Source organism: Leopardus geoffroyi, chromosome D3 (genome assembly GCF_018350155.1).
Source record: "Leopardus geoffroyi isolate Oge1 chromosome D3, O.geoffroyi_Oge1_pat1.0, whole genome shotgun sequence".
Lineage (NCBI taxonomy): Eukaryota > Metazoa > Chordata > Mammalia > Carnivora > Felidae > Leopardus > Leopardus geoffroyi.
This window is the reverse complement of record NC_059339.1, coordinates 6803958-6827008: the sequence shown is the minus strand read 5'-3', so window position 1 is coordinate 6827008 and position 23051 is coordinate 6803958. Positions and strand designations below refer to the sequence as shown.

The 23051-nt window shown below is 61.8% G+C and overlaps 2 protein-coding genes across 22 annotated transcripts in view; one reads left to right on the top strand and one right to left on the bottom strand.

Moving 5' to 3' along the window:
- Positions 1-225: 225 nt before the first annotated feature.
- Positions 226-2652, top strand: ARL6IP4 (ADP ribosylation factor like GTPase 6 interacting protein 4). Of its 7 annotated transcripts, none has more exons than XM_045457881.1 (6): positions 226-535; positions 717-890; positions 1316-1630; positions 1714-1831; positions 2231-2300; positions 2380-2652. In XM_045457881.1, the coding sequence occupies exons 2-6, from the start codon at positions 728-730 to the stop codon at positions 2434-2436; spliced, it is 723 nt and encodes a 240-aa protein (XP_045313837.1). In that variant the 5' UTR covers positions 226-535; positions 717-727; the 3' UTR covers positions 2437-2652. The 7 variants fall into 7 exon arrangements, with proteins under 7 accessions (XP_045313837.1, XP_045313835.1, XP_045313834.1 ...); XM_045457879.1 differs by having other exon boundaries at positions 226-555; XM_045457878.1 differs by having other exon boundaries at positions 227-457.
- Positions 2653-3280: 628 nt separating this feature from the next.
- Positions 3281-23051, bottom strand: part of PITPNM2 (phosphatidylinositol transfer protein membrane associated 2) — a 145321-nt gene continuing 125550 nt past the window's right edge. For 5 of the 15 annotated variants that reach the window (XM_045457854.1, XM_045457855.1, XM_045457856.1 and 2 more), the window contains 22 exons: positions 22608-22925; positions 21880-21939; positions 21515-21610; positions 18992-19096; positions 18702-18772; positions 15699-15946; positions 15113-15302; positions 14869-14988; positions 14054-14271; positions 13423-13601; positions 12163-12333; positions 11502-11651; positions 10278-10442; positions 9428-9589; positions 8462-8610; positions 8024-8140; positions 7594-7710; positions 7344-7492; positions 7101-7250; positions 6554-6737; positions 6328-6456; positions 3281-6217 (listed from right to left, as the gene is read on the bottom strand). In XM_045457854.1, the coding sequence (XP_045313810.1) occupies positions 5894-6217; positions 6328-6456; positions 6554-6737; positions 7101-7250; positions 7344-7492; positions 7594-7710; positions 8024-8140; positions 8462-8610; positions 9428-9589; positions 10278-10442; positions 11502-11651; positions 12163-12333; positions 13423-13601; positions 14054-14271; positions 14869-14988; positions 15113-15302; positions 15699-15946; positions 18702-18772; positions 18992-19096; positions 21515-21610; positions 21880-21939; positions 22608-22925 (3572 nt within the window). In that variant the 3' untranslated portion in view covers positions 3281-5893. Of the gene's footprint in view, positions 6218-6327; positions 6457-6553; positions 6738-7100; positions 7251-7343; positions 7493-7593; positions 7711-8023; positions 8141-8461; positions 8611-9427; positions 9590-10277; positions 10443-11501; positions 11652-12162; positions 12334-13422; positions 13602-14053; positions 14272-14868; positions 14989-15112; positions 15303-15698; positions 15947-18272; positions 18445-18701; positions 18773-18991; positions 19097-21514; positions 21611-21879; positions 21940-22607; positions 22926-23051 lie in introns of those variants that run through there. The other 10 variants (XM_045457860.1, XM_045457863.1, XM_045457864.1 and 7 more) reach the window with 10 other exon arrangements.

Here is a 23051-nt window from a genome sequence, read left to right as displayed (position 1 = left end):
GAGGCGCCCGGTCGGGTCGCCTCCTTCCCTGGGTCTTCAGGGAGGCTGGAGAAGGGCGGTCCGAGAAGAGCGGGGAGCACGGCCGAAGCCTGGATCCCCTGCTTCCCTCTTCCGGAGGTGGGCGAGCCACACCGTTTCTCCCGCAGCCCTGGAAGCGGAACCTGGGGCTACGGGACTAAAGGAGGCAGCGCCTCGCTTCCCAGCCGGACGGCCTCTGGGAGCACTGCCCAGGCCGGAAGTCGCCTCGCCGCCGCTTCCTCACGCGAAGGCGTGGCGCGGGTCGGGTGGTCCCGCCCGATGGGCGGTTGAGGAAGGGACGGAGCAGCTGCGGGGACCTTCCCCAAGGCTGCGAGGCGGCGGAGGCCGCGCGGGTGGAGGACAGGAGCGCGCGGGGAGGGATTCGGAACGCACCTGGCAGCCGGGGACCGCGGCCGCTCCTAGGGGCGCCAGAGCGCCGGTGCGCAGGCGTGGAGCGGCCGGGCGGGGGCGAGCCCTTAAAGGGGTAGAGGATCCGGGAGTCGGCGCAGGACCTGAGGTCCCCGGGGGTCGGGGTGGGTGAGGATCGTGCGGTGGCCGCGGACCCCCTCAAGTCCCTGCCCCGGGTGGTGATGGGTAGTGGGCCCTCGAGAGCCAGGCCCCGAGAAGAGCCGCCCGTGGAGCCCAGTCTGGGGCTCGGCTCTGTGAGCCTCAGTTCGAGCGTGTCTCCCCGTCTCCAGCCCGCGGCGCTATGGCTCACGTCAGCTCTCGCAAGCGCTCGAGGAGTCGAAGCCGGTCCCGGGGGCGAGGGTCCGAAAAGAGAAGGAAGAAGAGCAGTAAGGATGTCCCGAAGAGCTGCTCGGCTTCTAGATCCCAAGACCACAAGGCCAGCACCATCTCCTCTGGGGCGGAGGGTGAGGACCGGAGGGAATGGGAAAGGGGTGTGGGAACTTCAGGGAGGAAGCTGCGGGCAGGCCCGGGCGGGCGTCCCTGCATGGCTGTGAGCAGTGGTTAGAGGAGTGCAGAATGTAGGACCCCCGTATCCAGATCGAAAGACCTTCAGATTCTAGGGGCTGGGCCAGCCCGTTGTGTAAGGATTGAAGGGTGCACGTAATGGTGCTTTTTGAGCAGCAGGATTTGAGATAGGGGCCTGGCTGCCCTGCTCCTGGTTAAACAGTGACAGGGTGAAGCCCAGAAAGTGCCTCTCCAGGGAGTGCTGATCCCTGCTCTGGCTGGAAAGCCCGGCCTGGAGGGTCTCACCCCTCAGGAGTCCCCCTAAGCCTGCCACAGGCCAGAGCCAGGGGATAAAGGTTTACCTCTTCCCCTCCTGGCCTTCCAGCCTCACCTTCTCCCTGCATCACAGAGAGAAGCAAGCACAAGGCCCGGAGGAGACCACGATCCAGCTCCTCCTCCTCTTCTCCCAGTTCTTCTAGCTCTTCTTCCTCTTCGTCCTCCTCCTCTTCCTCCAGTGGTGGCCGGAAGAAGCGGGGGAAGCACAAGGACAAGAAGAGGAAGAAGAAGAAGAAGAAGAAAAGGAAGAAGAAGCTGAAGAAGAAAGGCAAGGAGAAGACAAAGGTACAGCAGGGGGAGGCTCTGCCGGGACCCTCGCTGGACCAGTGGCACCGATCAGCCGAGGAGGAAGAGGACGGCCCAGGTATGGTGCCTCCCAGTGTGCAGGAGGGGAAGGGCCCCCTCCCTGAGACCCAGCTGCCGACTCCCTGCCAACTCCCCTTGCAGTCCTGACGGATGAACAGAAGTCCCGCATCCAGGCCATGAAGCCCATGACCAAGGAGGAGTGGGATGCTCGGCAGAGTGTCATCCGCAAGGTGGTGGACCCGGAGACAGGACGCACCAGGTGGGAGCGCTTGGCAAAGCTCAGCCCCACACGCTCTGCACTGTCAGGAGGAGGGGCGACGGCTGCTGCGCTAGAAAGCCAAAGACAGGAGAAGGGCAGTTAACTCATTTCTGGGAGTTTTTAGGCTGTTCCTCCCTGTTGCCCAGAGCAAGCACTTACAGGGGCTGGAAGGGCCTTGAGGAAGGTCTTCAAAGAGCTAGTTGGCCGGTCTGGTGGCAGACCCTACCCAGCTGCCTTTATCACCATCCCAAGGGTGGGAGAGAGGGAGAGGTGGGAAGCATCTATGTTCCACCCGCTCAGGGTAGCAGGGGCCTGCGCCCTGGCATCTCTTTGCCAGGTGGGTCTGGTTCTGTTGCTCTGGCATTAAGAGGCTCAGCCTCCTCTCTCCTCCTTCCCCAGGCTCATTAAGGGAGATGGCGAGGTCTTAGAGGAAATCGTAACTAAGGAACGACACCGAGAGATCAACAAGGTTTGTGTCACCCCTTTGCCCGGGGTCCACGCCCAGCTCTGTTTCTGATGGGTCTCCTCCCATGCGCTTTCTTCTCCAGCAAGCTACCCGAGGGGATGGCCTGGCTTTCCAGATGCGAGCAGGGCTGTTGCCCTGAGGGCCCTGCTGGCTAAGTGCTGGTGGCGTGGCCTGGAGACTGGCTTCAGAGTGGGCAGCAGGAAGCCCAGTGGGTGCTGTTTGCCTTTCCTCCTGCGGACTGGCCTCTGGCCCAGCCTCCTCTCAGATGTAGGGGGTGAGGACGGGGTCACTGGCCTCATCAGCTCCTCCTGCAAGAGCATCACTTCCCAAATATTAAATGTTCCCTGGTTGGAAACTTTGTTAGGTCGGCTTTTTGTGCTGAAGGGAGGGAAGGTTGCTACCCAACTTCCAGAGGACAAAGGAGGCCTATAGGACTTTTGGGGGGAAAGTGGGGTGTACCCTGACGTTCGTGAAGACCAGCCACCTTTGCTCTGCTCATCCTCCGGTCAGCCTGCTTAGACCAGACCCTGACCCTGACCCTCGGCTGAATCCCAAACCCAGAGACGTGGCTTTTAAACCCCATCCCCTCAGATTTGGAGGGAGGCTGCTTCCTGCACTGTTTATTCTGCAGATGACAACCGCGCAGAGTCCTGGTGCTGGGTCCGGGCCGCCGGGGTGGGAATCCTGGCCCACGTTACTAGCTGTGACCTCTGTAGAGCAGAGAGGCTTTCAGCATCCACCTGGCTGGGCTGCTGTGAGGATGAACCGAGTTCATGCCCAGGAAGGGGCTGGGAGGAGGCCCAGTGCAGGGGAAAGCTTGCATAAGTGTACTGGTGTTACAGTCAGCGTAGCAGGCACTGTTTATTGGGAAGGACATCCTCTCCCCACCACAGCTTTAGCTCTGGGACAGGCCGTGCCCCCACCCCAGATCCCCTCCCCACCCTGTGCTCTGTGGTTGCTGGTGCAGTAAAGAGACCCAGAAGGAAGCCTTCCTGCTTCTTTAATTGGTGTAACAGACAACGACACTGTATACAGAGCACACTCAGGCCCAAAGGTGCAGGGAAAGCAAGGGCGGATGGGGCGAGTCAGGACACGGCTCACACACGGCCCAGACAGAGAGACAGGAGGGGCCGAGACGAGAAAACTAATGAGGTGGGGTGGGGGGGCGTGGGGAGTGGGGTGGTGGAGGGGCAGCTCATAAAGAGCTGGGAAAGTTGGGGGTGGGGTCTCTGCTGAATCCGTCTTTAGAAATCAAAGAGAAGGCAGGCGGTTGGACCTGGGGGGGTGGGTGGAGGCTCAGTGTGGGGTTGGGAGTGGGACTAAGGCTTCTACTCTAACAGGCCTGGGGTGGGGGTGGCAGTCAGCAAGGCCTGCCTCACCCTTTGGTTACGACTGGTCAGGCCTGAGCCCTGCAGCTCAGCACCCAACACTGTAAACATTTTTGGTATTTTTAAAGGACTCTGCCCTCCCTCTCTTAGTTTCTGAAAAACTGGTGCTTCCTTAAGAGGAGAATGTGCCAAAAGGAATCTTAAGGGAGGCAGGAAGCAGACCTGGATATAGAAGAGAGATGTCAACGGGGAGGGGGGGCTGCCCATCTCACCATCTATGGCTAAGGGCCACTGGGAGAGGCCCAGGGGACTATTGCTGTTGTCCTTGGCATGGCTGGCGGCTGGGCAGGCAGGCGGGGAGTGCGGAGCCTGGGGGAGCTGCCCCCTGGGAGAGGCCGAGCCCACTGCCCACATGGCCTCCCCGGGCCAGGAGGCCTCCCAGCCTGTATTGCAGGTGGGCCCAAGGCTCTTCCAGGTGCTTCTCCAGATGGCTGGTCACCGAGGCAGTAGGCAAGATGGGGTGAGGTGGGACCGACAGAGAAGGAGGCACTGGCCACAGGGGCCCCTCGCTGGGGCTGTGATTGTCGGGCCAAGCGATTTCCCGCCGGGGAGCAGAGTGGGGGTCAGATATTGCACTTTCATTGCAACACTTACATTAAAACTTGGTCCATAAAATAATCGTTGCTTTATACAGAACGCCTGAAACAAAAACAAGAAGCTACATCTTAAATATGAACAAACCCTGAAGGTCCTATTCCTCCAGAAATTTTTCTCTGCACAAAATAAATAGCTTTCACTCTGTATAGACCCACTTTTGCAGAACATTTACACAACCCTTTGGCTGTACATATCTACACACGGGAAAATGTGAACATCAATCTGCGTGCCTCCCCATCCCAGCCTATGAGGCCCTGAGGCCGTATCCAGGTTGGCAGCAGCTTCTCAGAGTGGGAGCCTGGCCAGGCAGGCTCCCCCGCCTTGTAGAAGAAGGTAGAGGAGCAGTCAAAGGGCCGCCCGGAGCCGAGCGCCATAGCTGAGATCGTGGTCGGTTCTGGGGAGGGAGGGCTGATGCTCAGACCCAGCGTGCAGGACATCGTGGTCCCTGACAGGTGGGGAATGAAGTCGTGGCTGCCCGCCCTTAAGCTAACGAAGCAAGTTGTGGCTTCTTAGATTCGGCATCGAAACGGAATTGGCATTAAAAAAACTTAAGTGTGTGCCCATTCACCCCAGAGTAGAAATTCAGTGGAATTAACGGGGGTCAGGTGAGGCAGGGACCCCACACCTCACTGCGTGGGCAGGGGGGCAGGGCCCCGGGACCCAGAACCAGGCTGGACTCCATCACAGTGCTGGGTGTTTTCATGTGGAGGGGCTGCGCTTGGTACTGAAAGAGTTAAGAAAAGGAAGCAGCCAAGGATTGCTCATTTAAAAAAACCTCATAGAAATCAGATTGGATAAGTAGAAAGGTGTAGAAACGCAGGAGAGCCGAGGCACGTGGCCTTGACTGATGGCAGGCGAGGAGCGGAAGAGGAGGCCGGGCCTGGCCAGGCCCAGGAGCCCGAGGCGTGGCTTCTCGGGAGCCGGCTCTGGGCCTCACCAGCCTCGCTGCCAGACTGGGTTCCAGGTGGGGCAGGTGGACAGATGGGTAGGGATCCGGGGCTGCCACAGCGTTGGCGGGCCAGGCGGAGCTGCAGAAATTAAGATATGGCCTTTCTCTTCCTGCTTGCACAAGGATTTGCCACCCTGGAGCCTTCTGTGTGGCAATAGGTCCCAGATCAGCAAACGTTGGATTTTCATGCATGTCAACGAGTCTGTAGCCACAGGAGACGGTAATGGATCTCCACTCTCAAAAATCAGTGCAAGACCAGTGAGGTTGAACAGTTGAGTAACTAGAGTTAACAAGAAGCAGGCTGTCCCCCATCGGAGTTGCTACCAAGTGGGAGGGGACCTGGGGGTCAGGGTGAGCTAGTGGATGGGAGGTGGCGGAGGTCAATGCAGGGCAAGTGTCTGGGAGTGCCTTTCGGGCCAGTCCACGTGGGGAGTCCTGGTCCCTCTGTCATCCTGGGACAGGTTTTCCTGCAAGCTGGAACCCCTCAGACCCTAGGACGTGAGGCAGGGCTGGGAGGGCTGTGTGGCACGGCCTATGTCCTCCGCCAGGCCCTGGGACAAGCTTGTCTCCAGCCGACATTGTGTGCCCAGGCCAGGCCTCCTGGCGGGGCTGGCCGCCCTGGCCTAGCACCACGGAGACCACAAGGCCTCGCTAACGGTGTCCTACTTGGGGCCCGCGGCTGCCCCTGGCTCAAGCCGGCCGGCCATGGTGCGGCCCCAACAGCCGGCCGCTACGCTCATGCTGCGTTGTCCCCGCTGCTCGACGTCCGCCTGGTTCTGTGTCCGCTCCTGCCGGTGGCCGGGCCCGCTGGGCTGGGCCGAGATGGTGCGGAGCAGGTGGTTCCGGGAGCGCAGGAAGTCCCCCTGGCCAGGCAGGCCAAAGCTGCCTTTTCGCAGTGCCATGCGGGTGGCCGCATTGCGGGCTGGCCGCGCCCGGTGGTTGTACTTGAGCTGGGCGAGGTGCGCCGCGTAGCCGTCCGTGATGAACTGCAGAGGAGGGCGGTGAGGAAGACGGCCGTCACGGGTGGGCTGTCGGGGCCGCCCGCCCCCGCCTGCCCCCGCCCGCCCGCGCTGCCCACCACGACTTGCCCACCCACCTGGCACTGCTGCTGCAGCTTCTTGGTGGGCCGGCCGACGATGTAGATCTGCATGGGGGACAGGCTGATGGAGCTGTAGACCGCCACGTCCTTGGTGGAGCCGTAGGCCGCGTGCACGCGCAGGTGCAGCTGTGGGCGAGACGTGTGGGCGTGGCCCGGCTCTCCCACCCAGCCCCGCCCCCGCCCCGCCCCCGCCCCCGCCCCGTCCCTGCCGCCTGCGACCCACCTCGGAGATGAGCAGCTTCAGGAAGTTGGCCTTGTGCCTCAGCGGGTCGTGCACCAGGCCATCACAGAAGGACACCACGCCGTGGGGGAAGTTGTGCTGGGCCAGCCACGCCACCACCCGCTGCTTCTGCATGTCAGGCCGGCCAGTCACGTAGATGATGAGGTAGCCCAGGTCCTGCCAGTGCCTGGCGACGAGGGGCAGGACTGGGTGTCCCACGGCCGCCCGGTCTTCCCTCCCGGGCCACCCTGCCTCCTTGCCCAGCCGCAGGACACTGCATCTCTGGGCTCAGCAGAAATAGTAACAGCCACGAGGACGGTCACACAGGTCACACGGTCTGACGCCCTCTGTGGCAAGTACAACCGGTCTTGTCGGGAGCCCCACTTCTCAGGTGAGGAACTGAGACGTCAACATTAAGAGGTCACCCGGCGAGCTACTGGTGGTGCTGACTCCGTGAGCCCCTGCTCTGGTGCCCAGAGCCCTCCCCAACTTGGCCTCCAGGAGCTTCCTGCCCCTGAGCCCACCCACCGTGCCCTTGGGCGTCACTCACCGCACCACGTCCACGGCCCCGGCCCGCACTTTTGGGTCGCTGCCCATGATGGACACGCTGGCAGCAAAGGAGCCATCGATACTGAAGACCACGAACTCCGTGCCCTTGGGCAGCACGGTGATGTAGCTGTCGGCAAACGTGTGGTCTCCCCTGGGAGGGGGAGCTCATCAGAACCCACCAGACCCTCTTCTTCCTGCCCCAGAGGTGGCCGGCCTGGCCTGCTCGCCCCCCAGAGGCACGTACCTGACCACCATCTTGATGGGGTAGACACCCACACCCAGGCGGTGGGTCTCTGGGATGGTGTAGGAGACCCGCCCGCTGCTGTTGGTCACCAGCGTGTCTAGGTACAGCCACTCGCCCGAGGGCGGCTGCATCATGATGTGCACATCCACCTGGGGGTCGGGCAGGCTGGTCACAAAGGAGCTGGGCCCTTGGCCTCCCCAGCCAGAGGGAGGCAAGGGTAGGGGCTCCCACAACCTCCCCACGTCCTTACCTTCTCCCCAGTCAGGGTGACCATGTCCAGGGGCCCATACATGAACCGGCCCGTCAGAACCTGCGGGCCGTCCTCGTTGGCGACTGCGTCATTGATCCGGTGGTTGGCGGTCACGTTCTGGGGACGGGAGGAGCGAGGCTGGGTCAGGGTAGGGGATGGAGGGGTGGCTGGGATCTCCTGGGCCTGGTGGGTGGGCACGGGCTTAAAGCAAGATGGCCCAGGTTCAAGTCCAGCTCAGCCACCTGCCCTACACAGCCTTGGCGCATCCCTGTCTATAAATGGGGCCATAGCTCCAACCTCACGGACTGAGGATTAAGTAACACAGCACGTTTCTCTGCGACTTGGTTTCCTCATCTGTGATACGGTGTCTTCTTTCGAGGATTTAACAGGACAACAGCCTCGGGGCCTGGACCCCCAGAGGCCTCCTCACCCGCAGCTTCACGTGGGTCCTCTTGCGCTGCCACTTTTCTCTCGGCTTGGAGGGGGTGAACACGGAAACCTCTTTGCCGTCCAGCTCCAAGATGCTGGAATTGTCATGCCTCATGACCTGGGAAGGGAGGAAGCAGGCCATGGGGCAGGCTCAGGAACCAGAAACGCAGGAGCCTGTGAGGGGCCGGGGGGCACTATTCAACCCACTACAGTCTGCCTCCTGGTCCTCCCCAGATTCCCATGTCTCATGAATGTGCAGTAACAGCCACCCCATCCCCGTGTCTGCGAGGGTTCCTCCATCCTGCTTGCTCTGGGGTCTGATGGGAGCACGCCCCCCCCCCCCGCCCCCACCATCTATGAAATGGGGCCATGTCAGCGGTGGCGTCATCTGGTCCTACTTGCAAGGCCCTAGTGCTCCTAGCGGTGGGCCCCAGGATACCTGTCTCAGCAGGAAGGAGACTACATCCGTTGACTCCCAGTAGCTGGCGTGGAAGAGGTGGGGCAGGGCCACGGTGGGGAAGGCTGTCAGTGCGTCAGGGCAGTACAGGGCGTAGTCGATCCGCTTCTGGCCCCACCACTTGGCTGCAACTGCCAGGAGGGATCCTTGACCAGGCTGGACCTCAGGAGGTTCCCAGGCCCCGCAGGCTTGGCTCAGCCCGAAGACTAGACCCTCCTCTGACCAGGGAAAGGGGTGCAGCCACAGCAAACCTCCTCCCCCCTGGCTGGGTGACAGAGGGGAGCAGGGAAGGTGCAGGACTCCAGGACGGTGCACAAGCAGCCAGAAGGCCCTGGGTGCGGGGGTGGGGGAGGAGCGTGTGGAGTTAGGGGGCTGGGGACAATCCCAGTCTGGAGATAGGTCTATCCCTGGCCCTGTCGCTGATCCTGTTGACCCCCTGCCCTGGGCCCTGCTGCTGTCCTCTCCAGGCTCTCCTGCCCCTCCCCCCCCACATCTGCCCTGCAGGCCTCAGGCTGGTGACAGGCTTTGCAGAGGTGAACCCCGAGGCAAGGCCTGCTGTGAGCAGCAGGCTGAACTTCACGGCCTGGGTGTGAGTCCTGGCCCCCATTCGGGGCTGGGAAACCCCCTAGCTCCAGAAAAGGGTTATCAGATGCCTTTCTGCTAGGTTCACACAGACACTTGGTAAGTGGTGCCTGACGGGGGTCAGGGCTCTTGTGAGTTCTGCCTGCGGCCTGCCACATGGGACAGGCAAGCAGTCCCTTGGCCTCACCCCCCCCAGTCAACCGCTCTACATCCTCCCCAGACCTGAGCGCTCCCAGCCCAAGCCTCTAGCTCTCAGGTTAGGCCACAGAGCGTAGGGCCTGGCGGTGAGATGTGCTTGGAAATGGTGAGTGACCCCAGTTAGAGGAGGTGAGCGTGTGTGGGCGGAGGCCATGTGACGCCTGGTACCTTCTCTGATGTCCAAGTCGGGGAGGTGGGGGGCCCACTCCAGGCTGGGGCTCCCCTGCTGGGCCTGTGGGTGGGGGCCCAGGGTAGAGGGGGGTGGGGGGGGCAGGGCGAGCAGAGACAGGCGCCTGATGCTGGGGGTATGGCTGAGCGACGCTGGGGCCTCTGAGAAGCAAGAACAACGAGGAAGGGGTCAGCCACGCCGGGCCCACCAGGAAGGACACTGGGAAGAGTGCCAGGCTCCCTCCTCACAGAAGGGCTGTGAGCAGGCGCCCAGGCGCCCAGGCGCCCCTGAGCAGGCAGGCAGGCAGGCAGGCAGTCAGTCAGTCACATAGTCGAGGAGGACAGAGTGGGCGGCTGGCCCTGGCGAACTGAGAGGGGGTGACCTGGGCTCCACTTCCAGCTGCTGAGAAGCTTCTGAGATGGGCAGGAGCAGCAAAGGAGCGGCCGCAGCGAGATCTCGCCTCTCCAGCTCCCCTCAGCTGCCCCTCTGGTTATCTGGTTCTGCTTGCTTGTCCAGAAACAGCCCACAGCTTCCTCCTCCGGGAGCACCGGGCCCTCTGGGGTTAGGACCCCTCTTCCCGGGCCCGTTGCCTCCCAGCTGCCTGGATGGTACTGCCCATCTCGTGCCACCTGGACTTGGCCCCGCTGGGCTGCCCCGGCCATCCCCCCTCCCTCGAGTCCGCTACGGACATTTGGGATTGTTGTAGGTGTTTAGCGGCATCCCTGGCGACTGCCCGCCAGGCACTGACCGCTATCTCGGGGTGGGGCCGGGGGCGGGAAGGGTGCAGACCCCTGCTATGACCGAGGGGAGGGCCCAGGGAGCGCAGGCCCTGGGTGCTGCTGCACTCACTCTGGGCAATGCTGGATGCTGTGTAGCTCTCGGCCATGCCTGACACCTGGCTGGCAATGCTGATCTCACTGGCTCGGCGGAAGCCTCGGGTGGCGGGGGCTGTGCCGGGCGAGGAGGGGGCTGCGTGCTCTTGAAAGACTGTGCTGTGGGTCTGGAGTGCGTCCGCTGTGGGTGGACAGGGACCAGAGAGGCCAGTGGGTAAGACAGGCACTCCTCCTCCAGCTCAGCACCCCCACCCCCACCCCCGGCACCCTAAGCAGTAGGAGGCAGGGCCCGGTGTGCCCTGGGCTGGGCGGGCAAGGCCGACCCCTCCCACTGCAGACGAACGGTGGCATCTGAGCACGACTGGCAGTGAGGGCAGGCCCAAGCATGCCGGGGGGGCCTGACTGCTCGGGGCTGACAGGGCAGGGTACGGAGCCGGGGCAGGGACGGACAGACGGACCGACACAGACACAACAGGTAGGGAGGCAAGGCGGCCAGGCTCAAGCCCCCCCTGGCCACGCTTCTTACCCAATACACAGCTCCTGATCTCGTCCAGCCCTCCCAGCCTCCCGGGCTCTGCCCGGCCGGGTGTGACCCGCAGCCCCCTGCAGCTGGGTTTGAGGGGCACTTACAACAGGGGCCCGACTGGTCTCCCAGGGGCACCCAATGCTGGGCACTGAGGATGGGGAAACACCCCTGCACGTCTCCTGCGTGGGCCACACTGAGCTAGCCCTGCGTGTGTGTCCGGGAACAGAGGCAGGTGATGAGGGCTCACCTGGGCCCTGGGCTGAGGGCAGGGCAGAGCAGGGAGAGCGGGGCTCAGCTAGAGAACTCACATGCAGATGGGGACTCGCTCAGGGAAGGTAAGGAGTGGGACCCCGAGAATCAAACCCTCCCCAGGACCCGAGGTTTCTCCTGGGGAGCAGGTGGGACGAGGCTCAAGGTTCCACCCCATCTCCTAACTGCCCCCACCAGCCTCACGAATGGGAGACAGAGCCCTTGGACTGACGCCCGTGCTAGGTGTCCCTGGGAGAGCCGGTCCCCTCTCTGGGCTCCGAGGCTCCCAGGAGCCTAGGGAGGAGGGGCCGGGACCTGATCCTTAAGACTTGTCCTGTCTGGTCTCTGTGGGATGCCACTAGGGTCCCACAGGCTCCAAGTGGCCAAGGAGGGCATGGGAAAGCCCCTGGGGACCAGCAGTCAGCCAGCGAAGCAGACGCCACCACGAATGGGGGTGTTACACACACTCAGCACAGTCCGGGCTCGGGCGGGGCCCGTCTTGGCAGGTGAGCGCGGGAACGGGGATACTGGTTTCCAGGAAGCCGTCTCCTGGGGGGAGAGGGGCCAGGGGCCCACCCTCTAGGACCAGCTCAGGGTTTCTCTGCACTGTCTCAACTGGAGGCAGACGGGAGAGAACAGACGGGACAACAACAGACACTCTCGTGGGCAGTCCAGACGTGCTCCTTCAAGACCAGGACGTGACAGGACATGCTCGAGGGCGGGGCGGGAGGATGGGGCCTTCTCGGGGAGGGTCGGGAGCGGGCGATGGGCTGCCTTCACACACGTTCCCTGCTCAGACCCACTCTGCAGCCCCTTCCCATCCTGTGCCCCCTCGCCAGCCACTGCCACGATGGGTTCTCACACGGTCCCTCCAGGCCCCCAGCTCTGTCTTGGGCAACAGGGTGGGAATCTGGGTCCCAGTCTGCCTCCTGGCACCTGGGGTGAGGCCCTGACCTGTGAGGCCACGTCGTCCCTCCCTGGCTGGGGTGTGTGGGGCTAATCCCCCCCGCACCTGGTATACTGGGGACCCAGCTTCCGAGGAGCTCAGCGCAGGCTGTGACTTCCCACCCGGCAGGGGCCCCAGGAGCGCCCCGCCCAGGGCCCAGGCCCCCCCCGCGGGTCTCACCCAGCAGCGTGGAGCAGCCGTCCCCCAGCGGGTAGCGCTGGTAGCGGGGGATGCTGAAAGGCGGCAGGGCGTGGAACCTCCGCTCCAGCAGCGGCTCCAGGCGGGAGGCCGACGGGTCCGCGGGGTGGAAGAGGTTATAGACTTGCTGGCAGGCTGGCCGCAGCTGGAAAACTGGGGAGGGCAGGGGTGGGATCGCAGAGCCCTAAGGAGGCCGGGGTCCGCAGCACGAGGGGTGGGGGGTCCGGAAGCATCCAAAAGCATGTCTCTCGATTTGGGGTCTGACCGTTTATTAACCAGGTGTTCTTAAACTGAGCCGAGTGGATGCAGCCCTGGCTGTGAGGTGGGGCTGCTACTCCACGAGTAGATGTCTCACTTTTAAACACACACACACACACACACACACACACACACACACACACACACACAGTTACAGGTGCTATATCGTCTTCAAGCTCCCCTCCACCCCCCATTTGACACAAAAATGTTGGCGTTCTTCATTCCAGCACTGCGAGTCCTACCCGACCCTTTAACGGCTGCAGCCCCCTCCATGGACAAACCGTTACAATGGTTCTGGTTTTCCCGATTACAGATAACGCTGCCATAATGTCACTGTTCCTAAGTCTCTGTCCACTTACATATATATAAGCCAGCGCTTACTTGCTCTTGGGCAAGTGTCTACACCCTTCTGAGCCTCGGTTGACCCCTCTGTGACCTGAGGACGTAACACGAGCCCTGCAAGTCTCCTCTCCCGTAAGGATGTCAGGGCTCCCTGGCCACACTGGCTGACTCCTGGGGCATACAGTGCAGGGATCCTTGCTCTGATAGGCTGCTGGGCCAGTAAGTCACTCTTCCCTGTCCCTGCAGCCATGAGGAGGGGCTCTGGAGCAGCGTGCTTGCGGCCCTTCTGAAACTGGGAAGCCAGGCACCCAGGAGGATCTCTTCCTTAGGGGAAGATCTTGGGCCCCAGACACTGGGTCTGTCTCTATCTGATCGCGGGGCAGCCCTTTCACTTCTGGACCTCAGCTCCCAGAGGGGCCTTGAAGATTAAACAGCAGGGGCCAGGGGCTGGAGGCCGGAGACTGAGCTGCTAGAGTAGGAGCAAAGGGGAGCAGCGAGCCTATGCTGGGGAGGGCAGAAATGAGGCAGGCTGATGCAGGAACGGGCCTGGGATGTGGCCATGGCCTTGTGACAGGGCTCCACCGAGACCCTCAACCCAGCTCATACACCCCCTGCCCTGCCCTGCCCCTGCAGAGCTCTCACCATCCAGGGCAGGGATGACAGTCTTCCTCAAGGCCAGGACCAGCCCCAGCGGGCACCCGAACAGGAAGAGGTCTGCGATCTCAAAGTCAAACTTCCCCGCAGCCCCTGCGCCGTCCAGCATGGTGGAGCTGCTCGAGTGGCGGGAGCTGGGCTCGTTCCTCAGCACGCTGGCGTGGAGGCTGCAGACGGGGGGTGGGGTGGGGGGGTGGCTCGTGAGGCGGCACCACAGCCCTTCCCTTCTCAGCGTTGGCTTGCCCTCAGTCTCCCAAAGGAAGCCCCCCAGGGGTCATCAGGCCCAAACGAGCCTTCACCCCTGTGCTGTTCTGCAGATGTGGCCACCTCTGGTGACAGCTGGTCCCAACCTCCCTAGGGATGCCACTGCCTTTGGAACAGCTGTCCCTGGTCGGTCTTGCCCCCTGACTGGGCTTCACCCCTGGACAAACTGTCCCCTTGGGCTCAAGATGGCCCTTGCTTGTACAAGACCCCAGAGGCACCCAACCCTCACGTTGGCCAGCAGCCTGACCTGGTTGACAGCCTTAAACCTGAGATGTCCCTCCCTCTTGGAGTCACCCCTCCTCACCAGGCCATGGGCCTCACGGTCTGACCCTTGGGTCCCACCGGCCCCACCCACCTGGACAGGAAGGCCTGGTGCTGCTGGATGGTGTCCAGCTCATAGGTGGACGAGTCACTCCTCTTTCGGGGCAACTGTCTTTTGGGGTCTTCGACACCGTTGCTTCGGGGGATATCAATGTTGCTGCGGCTCAGGTGCCGGCTGCTCTCCAGGCCACCGCTGCCACTGCCGCCATGTGCCGCATCGACCAGGGTGCCCGGCGACAGCAGGTCAGTGTCCTGGAACAGCCCCATGCAGGCTCACTGCCCGGTGGCTGCTGGCCTGGGCCCTGCTTCAGTGTCCTCCCTCCTGACTCCGGGCCTACTGGCCACTGCCCAGCCAGCGTCTCACCCACGCCAGAGAGGAGAAAGCCCTGTCCCCTAGTCGTGCCACTGTCCCCCCAACCCACTGGCCAAGTCCCAGCAGCCTTCATTCCTGCCTGAACTGGCTACCCGGATCTTCATGATCTCCCACTGATCTCACCGCCTTGCCCGGCCCACCCAGGCCATTTGCTCCTGTGCCCCAGGGACGTCGGATCCTCTCCCCTGCTGGGAAGTTCAGAGGAGCCGCCTGCCACACCTTCCAGGACCAGACCCCAGCTCCGCGCGGTGCAGACCTTGCTTTGCACCTGCCGGAGCCTCATGTGCTCTAGGCTTGGTCCTGCTACAGCTGCTCACCTGCCCCGTGCACCCACCCCGCCACCTCTGGGCACCCGTACCGGAAACCTCTGCCCTTCCCTTGCCTTTACCACAGCCCTGGGGGATGTCTGGGGCTAAAGGGTGACACAGTTTCTATCCCGGGGTTCCCCTGCTCTGGGGGCCATGAGAAGCTGATACCTGCATGCTGGCCACGCTGCCCCGGCGGCTGCTGCTCTGACTCTCAGACACTGGCTGATTGCTGTAGCATAAGGCATCGAAGGCCAGGATGCCCCCGACGCAGTCCCCAATCAGGCAGATCTACAGGGGGAGAGGCCCCAGAGGCCTGAGTGCCCGCCCTGTTTGCTGGGGTGCCGGCCAGGGAGAGCCACCACCTCTTGCCCTGCAGGGCTTCTGTCTTCCCTTCCTTCATCCCACGACTCACCTGCCCGTTGAAGGTCATGCCCTCCTGGGACTTGATGAAGTCCCCGTAGGCAAGGTTGGCCCGCTGAATCACCGTGGCAATCGCCTCCTGGTACTGGGGTGAGGAGGTGGCCAGCAGGGGCAGGGCGGCCAGGGGGATGTGGTCCTGGCTGCTGGACAGACAGCCTTCATCGTGGCTGTAGGGGCTAAGGCTGGGGGAGGGGGCCCGGTCAGAAGAGAGCAGGAGGCCTCAGCTCGGCCCAGTGGGCCCCTCTCCCCGGCCAGGGCAGCAGGGCTGGGGCTGCCTGCCACCTGAGGGCCTCCGCTGTGACTCGGCAAACCTCACGGGGTCACTTGTGGGCCAGGCCTTGGAAGTTTGAGGAACAGGGCGGGGGGGGAAGGCCCTCTGTCCCAGAGGCGGGTCAGTGTCTTCCACATCACAGACAGGGCAAGTGCTAGTCTCTTCTGTAAGCTCAGCCACCCGCAAGGTTTTGCCACCTCCAGACGGAAGGGGCTGGATGCCGAGTCCGGACATCTAGACGGGGGTCCTGCCACTAGGGGAGAAGCCTGACCCTCAGGGCCAGGTGGTCTGGGGCCTATGCACTCACTTGGAGACGAGGGCAAAGGCATCAGAGCAGACGGGCGGGCAGGGCACCAGGCGGATGGCGAGGTGGCCCAGGGCGCTGGGGTAGTGCACACGCATGACGGTGTCGAACACGGTGGCGATGGTGTTGGCGTCGCCCTGCTTAGAGCTGGGGTCCCCGGCACCCGTGTCCAGGATGGTGCCTCCATGCAGCAGCAGGAGCAGCACGTGGATCTTGGAGGCTGGCGCAGCCAGGGGCGGGCTGGCCTCGTCCTGTGCAGGTTGGGTGGTGGTGTGTGTGTGGCATCAACTCCCTGCGGACTCAACCCCTTGCCGGGTCCTTGCCACCCCAGGAGGAGGCCCATCTGGCCCACTGTTCCCTCTGAGAACCCCGATTTCAGTTCCTGAGCTACAGGGCCTGGTGTTAGCCACCTTGACCCCTTCCCCGGGGGAGGCGGCGATGGCCCCCTTCTTCCTCCCCAAGAGCAGCCCTGCTCCCATCAGCCAGTCTGAACAAAAGCACAGACTCCGCTTCCTGTCAGGGGGCCCAGGCAGCAGTTTCTGGCCTTGGCGAGGAGGCACAGGCGCATCCCATGGGGGGGGGGCCTCTGGAGCCCGCCTGCCCTCCGTGTGTCTGTGCCCGGGAGGGCGGTGATCCTGGGCACTCAGCCTGCAGCTCCGAGCCCTCCCCCATCTACACAGGGCCTCTCCTCCATCCCCTGTGCTGTCATTCTCAGACTCTCTCCAAACATCTTAGAGCAGGGAGGGGATGCAGATGTGTCTGTCTGAACCCACCTACTTTGGGAGGGGTAACGATCCCACGTCTGGCCGGCCAGGCCTGTACGTGAGGTCAAAGTGAGACCTGAGACTGGTACACATCTGCATGGGGTACGGAACGATTCCATTTAGAGAGGAGGTGGTGGTGGCGGCCCAGAGAGGTCAAGAGACACGTCTGATGTCACGGAGCACATCAGTGCCAAGCTGGACTGGAATCCAAAGCTTCTGCCCCCGGTTCAGTGTCTTCCCTCCAATCCAGGCTGTGGCCCCATCCCCAGGGAACTTTCCCCACCTTAACTTCTGATGTGCGACTGGAGGAGCCAGGGCCAGGGCCTAAGAGAGGCCACTGGGAGTACTTGCCATGCCCTTATTATGCCTAGGTGTGTGGGGGACAAGGAGGAGGAACTGAAGAGAGAGGCCTATCCCTAAGGAACCTTGGAGACAGACCGAGGGTCTAAAGCCACCTGGAAGGCCCATATGGGGACAGCTGGCCCTGAAGTGGGCCACCGCGTGGTGTGTCGGGGGGCAGAGTAGGGCCCAAGTGCCAACACAGAGCCCAGGCGAGGCCTGGGCAATACAAGCAGTGGACCCGGGGGCTGGTGAGGCTGCCAGAAAACGTCAGGGTATGGGCTGGCCCAGGAGCCACTGAGCAGCAGATGACCTCGAGTGAAGGAGGAAGGCAGGCCGGTGGGTGGTAAGGGGTCTGGAGCCACAGCAACACTGGGCTGCCTCATCTCCAAGAGGAGGCTGGTCATCGGCCGGCGGTGGGCCCCGGGGCCCGGGCAGGAACACCTGCCCAGCAGAGTTTCGGAGCGATTCCTGTCCCCATGTGAGGATTGCTCACCAGTGGCCCACCTGGCAGGAGTGAATTCACAGCCAGGGCAAGGCGGGGCCACCAGCTGCGCAGACCAGCAGCCCCGAGGGCTTATCAACACTGCCCGGTGAGTGGCTCAAGGAAAGAATGTCTTGCGGGCAACCTCACCACCACCCAGTCAGGGAGGGGGGAGTCCAACGGCCCTGAGAAACCCAGGCCGGGCGGGGGTGGGCAGTGAGAGGCCTAGAGGATGCCTCCTGTGCCTATCTTCTGGGACCCGGCACCGGAGGCTGGGACTGTTCGGGGCCAATTGGAGATTCAGCTCTCCTCCCATTCATGTCTAATACTGGGGCACACCCCACCCCCACCAAGACTCGAACCCAGTAGGAACAGAGCCCACGAGAGGTAGAGTGTGGAGGCAGGCCTGGGAGCCGTGGGGCCAGCTCTGGAGAGCCAGGGGGTCCCCGTCAGTGTCTCCATAAAGCCGTACCCCCTCCACAAGGCTGGGAGAGGGGAATGGAGGCTCCGGTTTGGGGGCCATTGCAAGCAGAGGGATCTGACTTTGGATGGCTATGCCCCAGAATCGGTGCTGGGTTCCAACAAGCACATTGCATCCTGTGGCAGATCTAGAGCCCAACGTCCCTTCTGCCCCTCCCGAGGGGCCGTCAGAGCTGCGCGTGCCCTAGGTGGGGAGGAGACTCTGCTTTATTTGCCATTAACCCCCAATTGGGAATCAACTCCCCTTGTCCCAGTTTGCCTTCTAGAAAAGCCCACTTTGACCTCAGACCTCAAAGCAGAAAAGCCCAAGTTGGGGAGGGCAGTGTGGACGCTGCTCCTCTTTCCCCCCTGCACCCGGTCCAAACTCCCCAAGCGTCCCGAGTTCCCGGCTCTGTCTCCACCTTGGGCATCGTGGCTCCCATGCCCCATGCAAACAGCTCTGACCGCCCACAGCTGGAAGAGGAGAACGGGCCTGAGCTTCGTGCGAAGAACCCCCAAAGCGGACACAGGCACTCTACCAAGACAGCTTTATTGGACACTGGGACCCCACGTGCCCCCAGCAGGGCAGCGGCCACCAACCACATCACTTCTGCCTAGACAGCTTTTGCTTCCTTCCCTTCCATCTCATGTTCTTCAGCAAATGCAGAAAAGCTGGGCTCAAGGTGGGGATCTTATGTTTGGTCTGGAATTTACAAATTTCTCATTCCACTTTCCACAGGTGGAGTTGGGTCAAGGCCTTCCTTGGGGGCTGTCTGAAGGCCCTGTTGGTTCTCAGGGACGGCAGGGGAGGGAGGAAAGGAGGCCCCAGGCCTCTCTCTGATGGCACCTATGCCAGTGTGGATGTGAAGCCATGGGTGCCAAGTTCTCACAGGACAGGTCCTACAAGCTCACCCCCCCTCCCCCTGCAGCCCTGGGGGCCCTCTGCCACCCGGCACCCACCTCGATGATGTTCAGCTGCTCCACACTGGAGGCCACCCTGAACTCGGGGGCACTCTGGCGGTACAGACCGTCTGCAACACAGAAGCAGTGGGTGCTGTGAGCAGAGGGGCAGCCGGGCAGCCCCAGGCCCACAGGACAGAGGCCGTGACCCTGACAAGCGGGGCCTTGGGTGTTCCCAACCCCCCCCCACCCTGCCATGCCCAGCACTGCTAAGGAGCTGGGGCAGAGAAGGGCTTGGCCCCTGCGGCCACCCTCCCCCAGGCCCTGTAGCCCCCCCCAGACCAAGGTACCCTGTGTGTCCTCTGGCTCAGGGCTTTCAATTTTGTCCATGAGGTCATTGGAGTTCCATTTGGTGATGTCCTTGGGGAATATTTCCTCTGAATCGGACAGGTCCTCTGGGGAGGAGAGAGTGGGGCTTCAGCACCGACCCATTCGAAGGCAGGGACTGAGGGGCACCGGGAGGCCTGGCTGGGAGGTACAGGGGTAGGTGTGGCCACTGTGGGGGTTCCCATGCTCCTCTGGCCCGTACCCTCCATGCTGGCTTCTGCTCTCTCCTTCCTTAGCAAGATGAACACCTGGCCACCACCCGCAGGGCTTCTGCCTGACCTTTTCTCAAAACTGTGTAACGTTCACATAACATAAAATTCACCATCTGAACCATTTTAAAGTAGCATTTAGTCCATTCACAACGCTGTGCAACTGCCACCTCTATCTGGTTCCAGAACATTTCCACCTCCCCGAATGGAAGCCTTGTAGCCATTAGCAGTCACACCCCGTCCCCCGGCCCCTGGTGACCACCTGTCTACTTTCTGTCTCCATGGATTTGCCTGTTCTGGACGTTTCACATAACGGAATCACACGGGATGTGGCCTTTTGTGTCTGGCTTCTCTCACTGAGCATCATACTATCAAACTCCATCCACATCGTGGCAGGCGTCAGGGTTTCGTTCTTTTTTAGTGCCCAGTCCTATTTCACAGTATAGACGGACCGCATCACGGTATATTGTTTCTCCACTCATCAGCTAATGTTCCTGTTTTCAACATCTGCACGAGTACAGCCTGGCGAGAGGCGCTGCTCTGAACACTTCCATCCATTTCTCTAGTTTCTGCTTTTCTGAGACCATCGGCCTGGGGACCACGGGGCTGGAGGCAGCTGTGCAGACGCTGGCTTGTACTGGTCACTCCTCTGGCCACACAGCGGGTCAGCAGGTGCTTCCCCGGCCACGGCCGCTCTGGCATCTCCTACTTTGCTGTCTCTTCTCCCTTCTGTTTTTGTTTTTTCATTTTTTTTTTTTAAAGTCCCTACATTAGGGGCGCCTGGGTGGCTCAGTCGATTAAGCGTCTGACTTCAGCTCAGGTCACGATCTCATGGTTTGTAAGTTCGAGCCCCACATCAGGGTCTGTGCCGACAGCTCAGAGCCTGGATCCTGCTTCAGATTCTGTGTCTCCCTCTCTCTGCCTCTCCTAGCTTGTGCTCTATGTGTCTCTCTCTCAAAAGTAAATAAACATTTAAAACAAAAATAAAGTTCCTACATTAGATGTGTATTTTCCTCTTGTCAGGGACTCACAGCCAGGAGAGGGTGCACCTCTTAGCTTGGCTGGGGTGGGATGGGATGCCCCAGACACCTTTCTTCACCCTTGGGGAGGACCCAGGTACCAAGGGTGGCTCAGGAACCACCTGCCACCCTCTGCAGCTCCCCATCTTAGATCCCTCTTGCCTGGACACTGACACCCCCTCCCCCCCCGACCAAGTTTTCCCCCGAAGTCCAGCCAGTTAACTAAGGTGCCATAACAGTCAGGTGGCTGCAGCGTGAGAGGGCTCTGGCCTGCCGCTGCCCTGCCTAGTGCCTGTGGGCAAGTTCCCCTCCCTTTCCGAGCTGGTGTCCCGCCTTGTAAATCACAAGCCGGAGAACTGTCTCCACAGACCTGTCTGCCAGTCCAGAGGAATGGCCAGGGTATGAAGCAAGTGAACGTTTAGCGCAGTTGACCCTTGAACAACACGGTGGGGGGAGAGGGGAGGGAGGGAGGGCTGGGACGCTGGCCCCCCGCAGAGTCAAAAATCCATGTAAGACTTCTGACTCCCCAGAAACTTAACCACTAACAGCTTGCTGTTGACCGGAAGCCCGACCGGTGACATAAACAGTCGACTGACACACATTTTGTATGTCATATGTATTATATACCATATTCTTACAATAAACTAAGCTAGGTGGAAAAAAACCAATGTTGTTAAGAAAATCGTAAGGCAGAGAAAATACATTTACGGTACTGTATTTATTGGGGGGAAAAGCACGTGTGAGTGGACCTGGAGAGTTCAAACTCGTGTCGTTTGAGGGTTAAGTGTACCCGCACCTTCCCAGCACAGGTGGGTGATTCGTCAGGCCGTGTGCTCACTGCGTTGATTTGGGGCTTAGTGGGAAACTGGGCACCTCACATATTTCCGGCTCATCGCCGTTTCTAAAGTTTCTACATTCGGTGTACTTGCATTTAACCAAGGCAAAAAACAAGGTCATTGCAAAAATTTAGAAAACTGTAAGATGTCATGCTTTGGTAAAGCTGCTTGTGGAAATAAACTCACATATGGAAAAAAGCCCCCGTCTGACTGTATAAATCCATTCTGAGGGGGGCGGTGCTTGAGAGAACAGTCCCTGCCTGCCAGGCCCAGCAGAGACATCCCGGCACGCGGCCAGGGTGAGACCCCAGACTCCCGGTGATTTCATCTCATTCTCTGCCCCACTGCTGCTTCAGTCCACGCCTCCTGCTCCAACCCTGCCCAGATCCTCCCCCTCTGCCCTGGGAGGAGCCACCGCCTACCATGAGCGTCGAAGTACTCATCTTCCGAGCCTTCGTCCGAGTCCCGGGCGATGCTCTGCATCCTCCACTCAGAGATGCTGTGGCGGGAAGGGCTGGCTGGAAGGCAAAACCGCAGGCTGACCCACCACCCGGCTGGGTGAGGCCGGGCGGGCGGAAGGCAGGTGGAGGTGATGGGCCGGGAGGGCTCAGGAGAGAACGGAGGGAGAAATGAGGGGTGGGGTGACCCTGGCTCATTTTGGTGGAAGCTCCTGGAACTTTCAAGACGGCCCCGCCCAGCCCACCTGGCACAAAACAGGTGTGTCCCGGGGAGGACAAGGAAGGGGGAGGGTGTCAGGTATGAGGCCAGGACGCACAGTCGCACAGACCTGGGTCTGCTCCCGTGCCTTTGACCTGGGTCTTTCCGGGAGCGAGCCCCTTCAGTTCCCCTGCAGCAGAGCAGACAGACGGGGCTGCGGGGTGCTGTCGGCAAGTGAGCACATAAAAGGCATCGACACATATACATACACAGATGCCTTCAGCACGTAGACGGCCAAGCCTGGCGTGGGGAAGCTGGACTCACAGAGGGGACTCCTGGCTCTACACAGGATAATCCTGGTTTCCCAAACAGCCACGGTGCTTTTGCAAAAATTCTCCTGAGAAAGGCCTCTCTCAGGATGTAAAGGCTTTCAGACTCCTTCAGCCTGGCTCCCACCACAGGAGCAGAGACCCCCCCCCCCCCGTACAGTACCCACTGAGACCCCCCTCTCCTCCTGGGAAGCCCAGCTCCTCAGAGCTGCAGCCTTCTGGGCCCCAGGAGAGGCTGAGAGCTGGGTTCCCACACGGCCAGCCTGTCTCACCTGGCCCTTGTAGGTGAGTCTGGGCCACCTGCTTTGTGTTGGGGGGAGGGGACAGACACCCTGGGCTCACTCTGAACTGGGGGGGGGGGGGTTACTGGTAGAATGGTTCTGACCCCCCTCAGGCGTGGCCCACAAGGTCTAGGGGCAAGAGTCCCCAGGAGGAGCCAGAATTCTCTGACGGTGGGTGGCAAGGGGCTGCCCGGAGCGGGGGTGAGGGCTGTTGCCGGGGTGGTAAAAGGCGGAGCTATGGCGCTCACCTCCCCGCTTGGACGACCTTGAAGACTTGGAGGATGTGGACCACTGCTTTTTGAGACCCCGGCCCGCCAGGGGTTCCCCGCTGCTGCTGCTGCTGCTGCTGGGCTGGGCAGGCTCCCCAGCGACCTGGACCTGGATGGCTTCGTCCTTGGCCAGCTGCACAGCCTCCTCGTCATCCTCATTGAACCGGGCCATCTTGCGGGACAGCATGAGCTGTGCCTCCTTCTCCAGCTCCCGGATGTTCTCCATGTTGAGCCCGTACCATTCATCCTGCCAGCACCAGGCCTGCCGGTGGGCCCTGACCATCACCTTCCGCAGGCCTGGTCCCGGGCAGCGGCAGGGGGAGGGGAGAGACAGGAGACACGGGCGCTGTCAGCCCCCAGGGCCGGGCTCGGGGCTGGGAGGCAACCCAAGGTCATCCCCACCGTGTGGCCGTGGGCGAATCA

Excerpts from the sequence above, each read along its gene's own strand:
- ARL6IP4 (XM_045457881.1), top strand. The coding sequence starts at position 728 with ATGGCTCACGTCAGCTCTCGCAAGCGCTCGAGGAGTCGAAGCCGGTCC. Across the intron at positions 1,631-1,713 it reads GGAGGAAGAGGACGGCCCAG|TCCTGACGGATGAACAGAAG; the intron begins GTATGGTGCCTC and ends CTCCCCTTGCAG. Across the intron at positions 2,301-2,379 it reads GACACCGAGAGATCAACAAG|CAAGCTACCCGAGGGGATGG; the intron begins GTTTGTGTCACC and ends TTTCTTCTCCAG.